Source organism: Pinus tabuliformis, chromosome 5_2, assembly GCF_031772625.1.
Source record: "Pinus tabuliformis cultivar Carrire ecotype Pingquan chromosome 5_2, CPIR1, whole genome shotgun sequence".
Classification (NCBI taxonomy): domain Eukaryota; kingdom Viridiplantae; phylum Streptophyta; class Pinopsida; order Pinales; family Pinaceae; genus Pinus; species Pinus tabuliformis.
Window position 1 is genome coordinate 48,929,056 of NC_142306.1, and position 12,860 is coordinate 48,941,915.

General features: G+C 38.4%; 1 protein-coding gene across 4 annotated transcripts in view; it reads left to right on the forward strand.

Annotated features, from left to right (window-relative positions):
* Positions 1-5,530: 5,530 nt before the first annotated feature.
* The window catches only part of UPL7 (ubiquitin-protein ligase 7), a 331,482-nt gene continuing 324,152 nt past the window's right edge, over positions 5,531-12,860 (forward strand). For 2 of the 4 annotated variants that reach the window (XR_016261610.1, XR_016261609.1), the window contains exon 1: positions 5,531-5,988. Coding sequence is in view for 1 of the 4 variants with exons in the window: in XM_089435822.1 (XP_089291948.1) it covers positions 5,965-5,988 (24 nt within the window). In the remaining 3 variants the exon portion in view is untranslated. The remainder of the gene's footprint in view (positions 5,989-12,860) is intronic. The other 2 variants (XR_016261608.1, XM_089435822.1) reach the window with 2 other exon arrangements.

The following is a 12,860-nucleotide window of genomic DNA, read 5'->3' on the forward strand; positions in this document are numbered from 1 at the left end:
AAGGGCATGTCAATGAAATTCTAGATTCTTAGGGTTTGTATAATGAATTTCTATCCTTGCTGAAGGATACGTTAATAACGATGTTGAGTTCCTAGTCTTCCTAAGGTCTTTAGTAAAGATCCTATAAAGAAAAGTTCATTCTTGTAATGTTTAGGGTTTTACTATTGTTATGACAAAAGCCCAGTCATTTAGGGTTTGTTGTTATTGTTCTAGTAATAAACCAAAACCTTAGATAAGCTAGGGTTTGTTATAAGTCTAATTCCCATGGTTGGTAAAATAGGGTTTATAAGCAAAACCCTTGTAATAGGAGTTCCTAGGAATATATGCTTCTGCTCAATCGAAACCCTAACTTGATTGAAATTGTTGTGTATCTAACTTTGATATAGTAATATCTGTTTCTAGGGTTTATATAAGTATTGATATAAGTTTCAATGACGAAATCCTAATGCATCTAGGGTTTATAACAAAAATTGTAGCAAAGTTTATCTTGAAAGTATATTATCCAAGGCTTTGTAATTAAAGTCTAGGGTTTATGACAAACCCTAGCAAATTGTTAAAATCTAAAAAGATGTAACCTTTGCTGATTATGAACCTAACTAGGTTTAGGTATCTAATGGTTAAAGTTTTAATGTTTTGATGACTTAAATTTGATATAGTTAATATCATGCTTTGTAAATTTGCTCTTGGTTGTACTTTTTATTTAAGTTTTGCAAGTTCATAATCTTCAAGATGTTGAAGATGTTCATAATTGAAAATAATGATAAGCACGATGGAGGAAGCTAAAAGAATGATGATCAAAGATAACCTTGACACCGTAAGAAAGAATGAAGTCGTAAAAGATTGAAGTTTCTCCAATATTATAGAATAATAAAAAGTTAATCTCCCTAAGTTAAGAGGGAGCACAAAGAGTACATCTCCCCAATTAAAAGGGAAGGCATATTATAGTCATGATGGATACCCTGAAGAAGAAATGGAGAATAAATGAAATAGATTTGCAATGAACTAAGGGTGTATTTGATGTTGTTGAAGAAGTGAAAGAAGAAGAAAGCTTTCGACAATTTGTATATGAATAAGTGGCATCATGATGATTAAGGACCCTGAAGGTTTGTGTTTACTTGTATATATATTTGAAAGTTTATTGTTGATTGAGGTTTGTGTTTGAACAGGTAAATATCTCCATAAAGAAGGATGAACACGTAGGAAGCATGCTTGGACAAATGGATATATCTAGTTTATTAGGGAGAGATGAAGCATCTAATGGCGGATGCTTGGGAGGACATCTGGTCAAGCTATGTATTGATGCCTAGATCACAAAGAGGGAGAGTGGCATTGGTCATGGACCTCTGATCTCAGATAAACACCTAGATACCTGGGTTGATGGTTAGAAAGTAAGCCTGATGGTACCTAGACTAGTTGAAAGCTTGAGTCCATCTTAGTCCCACCCAGATAGATAACCCTGGTCAGGTATCTAGTCTGAGACTTTGAATTTTCCAAAACTCTTTGTAGTCCATTTCATTTTGAGAACTTCCATGTACCTTCATATGTATGTAATTATGAATACCTCCCTAGTTAAGAGGGAGTCTTGAAGAATGTAACTAGTGTCGGTCTTCATAATTGTACTTGATTCATGATGTAATATATTTGTCAAAATGAAATTTTTATTGACTTATTAAAGCATGGGTTTCATGCTTGGGTCAATGGTCGATAGGTCATAACACCGGTTTTGTGCTCTAGGATTTTTGGTTGAGCCAAAATCAAAGTCATTATTGTAAATAGACCCTTCTTAGGCTCCTTTAGATCAAGAAAGAAAATTTATTTTTGTATCTCTCCTCCACCAAGTCATCCTCCTCTCAAGTTGGCCTCAAACTCATCATGACAACTATCTTCAATAGTGTACAAGTCGACCTCTTCATCAATTGACAAGTCAACTTATTATTGGATGCTCCAACTACTATATAAAAGAATGAATTTAACTTTTTAAGGACAGATGACATACGCATCTCTAAAATTTGACCTAGAAAAGAAGTATGCGAAAGTCTGAAGAAGGAAATTTTGGGCAAGCAAAGTCTATCACGGGAAACCGAATTTGTGATGCTACTCATATACTGATGAAGGAAGCCGAAATAAAGAAGAGTGAGATGCAGGAATGTAGAGAAGAAGAAGATAAATAACTACACGTGTTGAGGGATGACTTCGTGGAAGGAGTAAGTCTATTTCTTTGGTCCAAGGATAGATATGTCTCATTTTGAATTGGACCTACCATAGGAGGAGTTTGTGACTGGATTTTCCCCTTGTAGGGGTTTTTCCCTCGCTGTGCACCTATATCTTGTGTTTTTGGCAATTAACATGATGATAATAATAACAATAAGTAAGAAGAAAAAATAATTAATCATAAGTAATTGTCAAGCAATGGAGAAATCAAATTAAACAAGAATCCCGCCTATTGCTAGCCTAGATTTCTCAACAATCACAACACCATTGCTCAACATAGGAAATCCAAACATGCACAAGTGTAATCCACAAATTTATAGTCAACAAAGTGAAGGCAATCATCAACAAATTAATTTTAACTATCTTTGGCCCATTAGGAAGCAAAATGCTTTGCACATGCACCCAAATACTAGTAGTATCTAATTCGTAATCGAAAGCATTCATAGTCAAGACATATTAATAAGGGGTAGCCTTAATGAATATATCGATTACAACAAGAAAGAAAATATGAGGTGACAACCAATTATTAACAGAGACAAGCATAGACACATTAGAGAACAATTTGTTTACCGTGGCCACATACTGATGTCTAAATCTCAGGCAAGATGTCCATGACAAAGGACAAATATATCTGATTATATGCCTTGTCAACGTCAATTTTGGGGAAAAGGGACTTTTGTCCAAACTCTCAGGCCTACTCTAAGACCTCTTATGTCAATAGCATTGCATATAGAATAAAACCAATTTTATGCAAAACCTCTTATGTCCTAGCGAACTACTTTCCTTACTTTGACGTTTTGTTTTTTTTTGGTAAATTAAAATTTCTATTGATTGATCATAACATAGCATAAAATATAGTTATGGTTTTCCCTGGTCTACCACCATGGAAACCAAACCAATGACAAAACTATAGGTTCTTCAACTTCCATACATGATAACTAAAACATAGATAAAAGGGAGTTGAGTGTCTGGTCCATATACCTTTACTGTCTAGCCTAATGTCTTAAAAATGCTGATAAGCAAAAAGCCATGAGGGAAGACTTGAAAAACATCACCAAATCATTATGATGCAGATGAGTATTAGGGAGCCATTTTCATTGGCTTTTTCCCACTAAGCTACTAGTGTAAAGAGGAAGGTCGAAATGACTTTCATCCACTATAGGTGTTTGTCCAAGGACTTGAAAGGTAGTTGTTATTCAACAACCATAAGGAGAATTCCCTCCTTTGCGTCATTCCTATCCAATAGAATTTTGCTCAATAAGGTCTACATTTGACCATATAAATCCATTGAGTGAATGTATTTATTGAGTCTGCCTTGAGTAGTACTAGACCCAGGACACAACTTCCCCTGTTATATCAGTGTTGGTTAGATAATCACAATATACATGAAGCTCTCTTTTAGCCTCTAAGAATTCTAATTGTATATGGGGAGGCATTTGGTAGTGGTACAAATAAACTGAAGATTCCACTCCCTAACAAACGTGAGAAACTCGTCTTGCTTCATAGGGTATGGCCCAATGATGACAATTTGCCCTCTCACATAACATGGCGAATGCCTAAAACCAAAGACTAAGTTGTAAAGAGGAGGATTACTAGTGAAGAAGGCAAGAGTGCTAAGGATGACAAATTGTAATAGGGTGGAGGTCAAAGAGCCCAATCAGGATTTGAAGGGCTCCAAAGGCTGTAGACCAAAACCTTAGGAGTGCTCGAACGCTGGGGAGGGAAGCACAGAGTGAGACTCAAGAGGAGAGGGGAAACCCAAAGATGACCAACAATGCCTACTTGCTCACCATAAAACCACAAAAGGAAATAGTAGAGCAATATGGCAACCAAGGTAGTAGAACATGGAGGGCACATTATCAAAGCCGACCATTTAAAAGATGAGAATAATACAGAGTAGGGTTACCAAAAATTAAAGAGACCTAGAGAAATCATGGAAGTCTACAAGGTTGTAGTAGACATAATGTTCAAAGCACGAAGATTACAAACCGAAGGGAGAGACAACATATGCAATGATGAATGCAATTGGAAGTTCCTTTGCCACCTTATGGCATTAATATCCTACAGGGGAGTTGGGAGGGGGGGATGCTCAACACGTCCCCTACCATGAGTACTTAGTGACATAACCAACATGTCGACCCCCACATGTCATCTCTAATGCCACCCAATACAAGGATCCCTTGCTTCAAGGTTAAGATGGATTTATGCTACTTTAATATTTAAGTGATAATAATATCATGAACTAACTTTAAATTACTCATTATTATATATTTATTCCTGTATGTGACAAATCTAAATTAATAACTCGTTGAAGTAATTTGGGTGAGACTCAAGATCAACTTGTAAGCAGAAATACCAGGAATTTACGATTTAACAAGAGCTGAAACTTTACAAGGGTAGAGGAGCCTACTCCTTGAACCCTATCACAACAAGCCAAAGATGACCCCTCGTGGGATTTGAAATCAAGTGAAGGGGATAACATCCCATTATGCCAACCACTTGGTCATCCCAATAATAAAAATTATAATGTATTTTTTTTGTAAGCTTGACAGGACTACATCTTCATCATGTCTAATATATCACCCCGATCAGGGTGAGAAATTGAACCAAGGATTTTATATCAAGGAGTACCTTAATAGAGCACTTGATTACTGTCTATCTAAAACCCATGGGCAATAATAATGTAATTTTAAAATCATCTTAATGTAAGGCATTAAATTGGTGTATAACACCCTTTGTTTATAAGATATACATACTCTATTTCTTCTAAATTTAAACCTATAATCTCTTAAGAGAAAACATATCTTCAACTTATAAACTGTAATATATATATATATATATATATATTCATGACCATTAAACATATAAATATAATTATACAAATAAATGTTTAAATTATTTTATTATATAATTAATTATCAAATAAAATAATAATAAATAATAAAATATTTTAATGGTATATATCATAAAATAAATTTCCAACCTTACATTATTATTATTAAAAAAACCAAATTTACACCCATCCAAATTATTATTATTGAAAAAACACCATATTTACACCCATCCAAATGATTATTATTATTAAAAAAACACCATATTTACACCCATCCAAATTATTATTATTTTTAAAAAACACCATATTTACACCCATCCAATTATAATTGTAGAATATCATCTCATCCCAAACACCATTATTATTAAAAACAAACCATATTTACACGGATCCAAATTATTATTATTTAAATAAAACACCATATTTACACCCATCCAAATATAATTGTAGAATATCATCTCATCCCAAACACCACAAAACGATCGCCTGAACAAAAAGGCATTGAAAAGTGCCAAATATTTCTCAAATTAGGAGGGGGTTCAACCTAAACATGCCTTTCTGATACCGATTATGTCGGATTCGGGTTTACGATCCGTTCCATCTCCAGTCACGTCGTAAAAGTAATAGTTAATTCGATAATCACGGGTTCATATTACTGGGTTCTATAAATTAAAAGTGTGACACTCGAAGCACAGCTCTCAAACCTGGTTGCCGTTCCTGTTAAAAGAGCATTTAAAGATCCAGCGAGGCGAAGTCGCGGTCCTTGGACCATCAAATATTGAATATTGATCGGCTTTGAGAAATGCTGATGGTGGGAATTCTGGATTTATAATTTTCATCCGGTTGTGGGGTTTGAAATGGTCCAACACCTGTCAATAAAATAAACTGCAGAGACACCGTTTTCATGTCAAATCACTACTATGGACGGGTTTCAGAGGCAACAGGTATATCCATTCCATTCCATCTATAGTCTAATTGATCGCGTTATTCAACTTCATTCCGCGTTTTTTTATCAATAATTTCTTTATGAAAACTCCGGAAATGCCTCTGCCTCGGGAATTATTAAATGAAGATTGGGGGTTGCAGATTTTAGCGATCATGAATAGTTTTCACGGATTGAAAAGGATTGTTGTTCGGAATGATGGTAACAAGCTTATGCTGTGAGCAACCTTGATATAAAAATCAGCAAAATAGCCGGTGCCCATAAAGAAACTACTGTACCTTGAATTAGTTTTCTTTCGGCCCTAAAACAAAGTCACTATCATTGGTATTATGGCCTACAATCAAAATATAGTACCAGAGGTGCAATTGCAACAAATTGTTTCCATGAAGATGGCAGAGTTGTGGTAGTTGGACAAGATCATCTACACTATTGCGTTAAGAGAGTTGAAAATTGAGGCTTTAGAACCTATGTTGCACTGAGTTTAGGGGACGCGTAGGGTGGGGAATGGGTTTGAACGACTGCTGGAAGGTGCTACCCACTTGCCAGGGGCTGGGGACAACAAAAAGTATTAAAAAAATTAAAAAGAATTAGAAATTATTCATGTAAAAGCTAATTACACAGGGAAATTATCTCATAAATGTAAATGGCGAGTTATGACTAATCATCATATTGAACTATCGTACATGAAACATAAACGAATACCATTTGTGATTCCAAAAAATGATAAAAGACAAACAGTGCATAAAAGCAGGCAAGTAGAATATTAAAAATGGCAAAAGGTCGAAAGTATGTGCTCACTATTTTTACTAGATTCCTTGAAGGCCATGCAGTGATACGGGCACATTAAATTTTTGGATATGCTTGAGCTTCACTGGGTTCTGCTGTATCATCATCATTACTGCCTTACAATACAATGTCATTCAATGGTACACCAAACAAGCTGCTTGTGTATTTGTACTCTTTTCATTGATCAGTTCAGCTACCTCCGGATCTACATTCCGCTGTACTATAGGTACTTGTAATTACTGTTGATCCTTCACCGTATAAAGGTGAAGACTGCTATGCACTGTGCAAGGTTTTTGTCTCTTAGAGCTAAGATTGTTACTCTTAATAGAGTGGATATCCCTGTAAGTGGACCAATTCCTATTAGGAACTAAGGAATCACAAACTTAAGATAACAAACACATAGTAAGCTGTTAGATTTGCGGACCTCTATCTCCATACATTCTCCACCATCCAATGGGATTCACTTGCTCTATGATCATACTTCTTAAGTTTTCATTTAGTAGGACTTCACCAGACTTCTGACAATGCATTGGAGCATCTCATGAACTTCTGATCCTATACAACCTCTCCTACTTCCTGGACTCTAGCCACTTCATGTGCCTTTCACATGTTAGAGGGGCCAATGTAGTGGACTATGTCATGACTCATGACCAGCCAAGATCTTCCCCCCTTTATACACCAGTTCTTGACAACCTCATTCATTTAGCCAAACATTCCCTCTTTTTCTTTCTCCCTCTATGTAGAGTCTAGACCCCTTGCCCACTACCCACCTCTCCTTGGTTAGTCCCACTTCAGATCACTATCTTCTTCAATGAAGGGGACTATTTGGTCTTCTCATCCCCCCTCCACCAGATGCATGCCCCTTGTCCCTAGTTTTGTCCCTTAATTTAGCCTCCTCCAAATATGTTTGGTTTTCCTCGACCATTTGGGAAGCAACTCTTGAAACTTATCCCCGCACTTGGTTCCCTTCCCCCTCTCCCCAACTTGGTTCCTACCTTATGAACCAACGGTACGAGATTTTGAGGACTTTCATATCCAACTTTTTATGCTCTTACTCATGATCACGTTTTGTACCTCGGTCTCAAGAATTCTATTGTCGTCTCCTCCACCACAAGAAATGCTTCTTCATCTTAGAGATGGATGTGAATTGTGTGCTTCCCTTCACCATTCTCTAAAACTTGTTGGCGAACCATCTTTCCATGGGAGCTCTTCCTTCACTCGAACTTTAGATCCTAGCTCCTTGTTGTCCCATACTTCCAACTCTCTATGATGTTCTTGGGTAAGTTCTTGACCTAGGTCACTACCTCCTTCATCTGCTACCACTTATTTTGATATTTGAATATCCACAAAGTAGTTAGAATGAAGAATATCAATAGAGCAATGAATGAGGAAGGGCTTTAGGCCAAGTTTTTTAAACATGGTCCTCATGCCCTGCATGATCATATTGTTGACCTATTTAATCATGTTGATAGTTTAGGCTTCCCATAGATTTTGTCCCTTCACTCTGTCCACCCAATCCACAAATCGAGTTCCATTGTAGATCTTGACAAATACATGGTGATCATGGGTGGTCATACATTATCAAATCTCTATGCTTATTACTTTCCTTTTGAAGCTTTCGAAGGAGATTGAGCGAGACACCTTTGAGCTAGAGAACAAGCTAGTTTTTGATCCACATATTAGACAACTGATCACATCCTTACACATTGAGTCAATCACTAAGGAGGCAAGATATTGCTCTTTGAAAGTCTATTGATGCTTTATAGACTTTCAAAAATCCTTTTACTTGGTCTTATGAGAGGACCTATTTCAAAGGTTTAGAGTAGTTGTCATTAAGAAGACTCTCCTATAAGCCATAATGTACTTTTATGGTTTTGTAATATATTGTCTCCACATAGCATATAGAGTATTAAAGCTTGTTAAAAACCCTATTGGGGTCAAGTAGGGGTGCACACTATCTCCCACCTTGTTTGGGATTTACATCGATGAGTTGGAGTCTTTTTGTCAGTAGCATGTCTAGGATAGTGATGGGTGCCTTCTCCCCTAGGTTATCCATTTTTCTTTTTGTTGATGATGTGTTCCTCAACCTTTTCCACGAAAGGTTAGTAGAGACAATTAGATGCATTGGTCCTTTTTTGTGACCTTCGGTAGTTGATAGTCAACCTAGGTAAAATCAAAGTTATGATCTTCATCTGGTCAAGAAAGGTAAAACCAAGGTTATGATCTTCAATGCGTTGAAAAAGGTCTTCTTAGATTACCATTTCTTCTTCAGAGGGGATTGCATAGAGATTACTAGCACCTATACATACTTGGGGGTACAATTCTCAATGCCTCATTTTAGTTTGAGGCATGCTCGTCGGCCCGATGTCAACAAGGGCTATGGATCCTTAGCCGTACTCGAGAAATAGTGTTTTTGACATCATTTTTAGGGCATCTTGTCCAAGATGTCTTTCATTGACTCCCATATGATCCATAGTTCTTTATGTTTTAGAGGTTTGGGTGCCTTGTTTGTTAGAGCTTGATTGGGTGTAGACCCTTCTCCTTCGATGCTTCATTATATGCAAGTAGGTAATCTCCATGCCCATCAACCTTGTTGAGTTTTGTGCTCACCCTCTCTGCCTTGAGACTGTTTCTAGCTTTGTCTCACTTCTACATCATGTTTAAGGTTATGATGACTCAGTGGTGGGTTGGGACCAATCCCTATATGTTAATTTTAGATATGTTCTATGCTTAGAGCAATTTATTTTAATTTTCACAGTTAGCTCAATATCTTTTCCAGATTAGCAATCACATCAGCATTAAAGTAAACTGCAGATAGAACATAAACATAAATCGCAGAAGACAAGCCAAGACAAGAGGACACAAGATGTGGCGCTAGCCTGGGACAAACCCCAATGTGGGGAAACCCTTGATCAATTCTTCTTATATGTTCTTCAATGGTTCAACAGAGAGAGAGAGAGATAGTACGTTTACAACAAAAGTCAACACTTTCACTTATCTAGATAAGAGCATAGATCATCTCTAAGAAGATGATACGTGAGATCAATTGAAGACATGCTGCTTCAACTGATTCTCCAAGGTGACTCCTTCACCTATCATTGTGCTGCATTTCGTCATCATGTTGCACCTCACCGCACTGCACCATGTTGCACCCATCATCACTATGCTGTATCTCATCACGCTTCATTAATCATGACTATACCCATCACTGTATTGCATTATGTGCCATTGTTGCACCATGTTGCCATATTGACCTATGTGTTGGCTGCACCTTGCTTGCTTGTTGTCCCTTGCTTGCTTGTTGTCCCTAGCATGCTTGTTGTCCTTAGCATGCTTGCTGTTGCATGCTAGCTGTAACATTGCATGCTTGGTGTACTTGCTGCTAAGCACCATACAGCTGTCCCAATGTTAGTTAGCTGCCCCTTGCATGTAGATCTCCTTCGGAGACAGATGCTTTGGCTTTTCCGACAGTTCCCGACAGTTCTGGTAGTTCCGGCTATTCTCGGCAGTTCAGGTAGTTCCAGCAGTTCCCGATAGTTCCGACAGTTCTGACAGTTTCGGCTGTTCCCGACAGTTTCGACTTCTGCCCTCTGCGTCAGCGTTCCTGGCTGTTCTGGTAGTTCCCGACAGTTCGAGCTGTTCCCGCTTCTGCCCTCTGCGTCAGCTTTCTCGGCTGTTCCCGGTAGTTCTGGCTTCTGCCCTCTGTGTCAGCTTTCCCAGCAGTTCCGACAGTTCCCGACGATTCCGGTTGTTCCGGCAGTTCTGGCAGTTTCGGTAGTTCCTGGCAGTTCCGACAGTTCCCAGCAGTTCTGATAGTTCCCGGCTTCTGCCCTCTGCAATTAGGGCAGCGTTATCCCTTAGGATCTCTCCTCCTACTAAAACCCAAAGACTAGAGAGGAAGAGATCCCAAGTGTGTTGAAATGACTTGAAGGTCACCTCTATTTATACTAAAACATTGAGCACAACTGGGGTTTATTTGGTTGCTGGCCGACCTTGACGAATTGTCCCATAACACAAATAAATTCATATCTCCATGAATATTTATCAGAATTGGATGATCTTTAGATCAATCCTACACCTCTCGATGAGAGGGATCCAAGAAAAATATCAGCTTCCATTAATAAGATGACCCACATGGAGTTTGGCCCTAGTTTCCAATTTTAACACTATACGTAGCCTATTGCTCATCATGGTACATTGCTTTTTCTAGTTCCTTGGGCTCATGGTTGGTTTGTGGTGATTTCAAATCTTTTGGACTTTGTGGGTATTTTAGTAGACCACCCCCTTTGTTTAGATACTCACTAGATGCACCTAGCCACCTCCTACCTACTATATAGGAGTTGAACTAGGTCACCTAGAACGATATTTAGAGGCAAGATATTTAGATCACTTCGGTAGACCCATCAAGCATGTTACGCCCATAGATGGCCCTTTATGCAAAGCACTTCATGAAGCTAAGGGACGGATTCATTTTTTGACCTCTGTACACATGTCATCAGATGCATGCTTGTTGCTTCCCTGTAAACTAGTTCATATTAGGTTCACACAAATTTTAGGGGGACGCAAAGCTCTAGCTTGATTGGTTAGATAGGATTTGCCATGTTCCATCACTGAGAGGTTGAGATTGAGTGGCATTTCATTTTTTGCTACCCTAGTTATTATGATATTTGATGGCTACTCCATTGTTTGTTTAGGTAGTCATGGACTCTTTCCAGTTTCTTTTGGTATCTTAACTAGTGATCCCTGGCTCTATACATGGAGGAGACCCTTATAGTCTAGTCCTAGATTCTCTGGCTAGCCCCTAGACTAAGGGCACTATGAGATAAATAATTTGTAGTGTGGCTGTCAGTTCTAAATTAGTGTGGGCCTAGGGGATATTCTTAATTCCTCAAGACCTTAGCGATATTTGTTGTTTTTCCATGACACCAAAATCTAGGTTAGGATCCTAGAATCTCTGATACTACCAATCCAAATGTCACAACAAACTATTTTGCACAGCGAAATATAAATAACACTAAATCAACACATGCACAAAATAGACAACATTTTACAATTTTTTCAATAACCCAACTTTGTTATATTAACAAACTGTAATACAACTCTCTAGGGCTCCCGTACCAAGGATAATGGCCCTCATACATCCACTGATACATGAAAATATAACTAGGGTCCGGTGTTAGTCACTTCGACAACCAATCTACTTTGAACAAGATACATTGACTGTCTAGCTAATGTAGTGCACCATCACAACTGCCTTGGTTGTACCCTGAACACACTTGCCCGGTCCTTTGGGTCTCGATCTGCAACAACACCACTTTGCCTCTATCAATGATCTAGGTCCTTTAGGTCACTTAACACAGCGCCAATTTTCCATCCCATTTCCGGGATATCCCTCAAACCCAAGCAAACTCCAACCAAACACGTCCAAATGATATAGTGACCGGGAAACTCAAAGTGATAAAAATAACAGCAGTACAACATATAATAATGTGAACATGAAATATAAGCAGATACTCAAGAAATGTAGAGAGAAATGCTAAGCCATTTTATTATACTGAGTAATGGAATGAGTACAGGAGGTGATCAGAAAGATGGCACCTCGGCTTGCACAAGGCAAGTGAAGAAATACACTGAGAATAGCAAAGGAATGACCTCTCTCTGAACTGCGTCCAAGCTGCTGGAGAACTACCGTGCTGAAGCTACTGCTGGAAATCAAATGAGGATTTGGGGCTGTTCCCCTCCTCAGAAAATGCTGAAACTCTGGAATCAGACTCTACTCAAGAAACCCAGAAAAACGCAGAAAGCTTTTTTGAAATAGCCGATCCCCGAAAATCACCCCCTTGGGGATTTACGCTGTCCCTCAAGGCTCTGCTTGCCACTGAATAGAATCCAGCAAAACTCAGCCCGGAACTCTGCCAAAATCCTCCAATATGCAAGAGCTGATCCCTTGCTCAATCTCCCAGCTCTAATCCTCCACAAACCCCCAATCCGGAAGTCCCACCAAAAGAACTGCGTCCCTCTCTCCCAAGATTGCGCAGTCCTCAAATTCTCGGCTCCTCCACAATGCCAAAGATCAATCCTACTGCA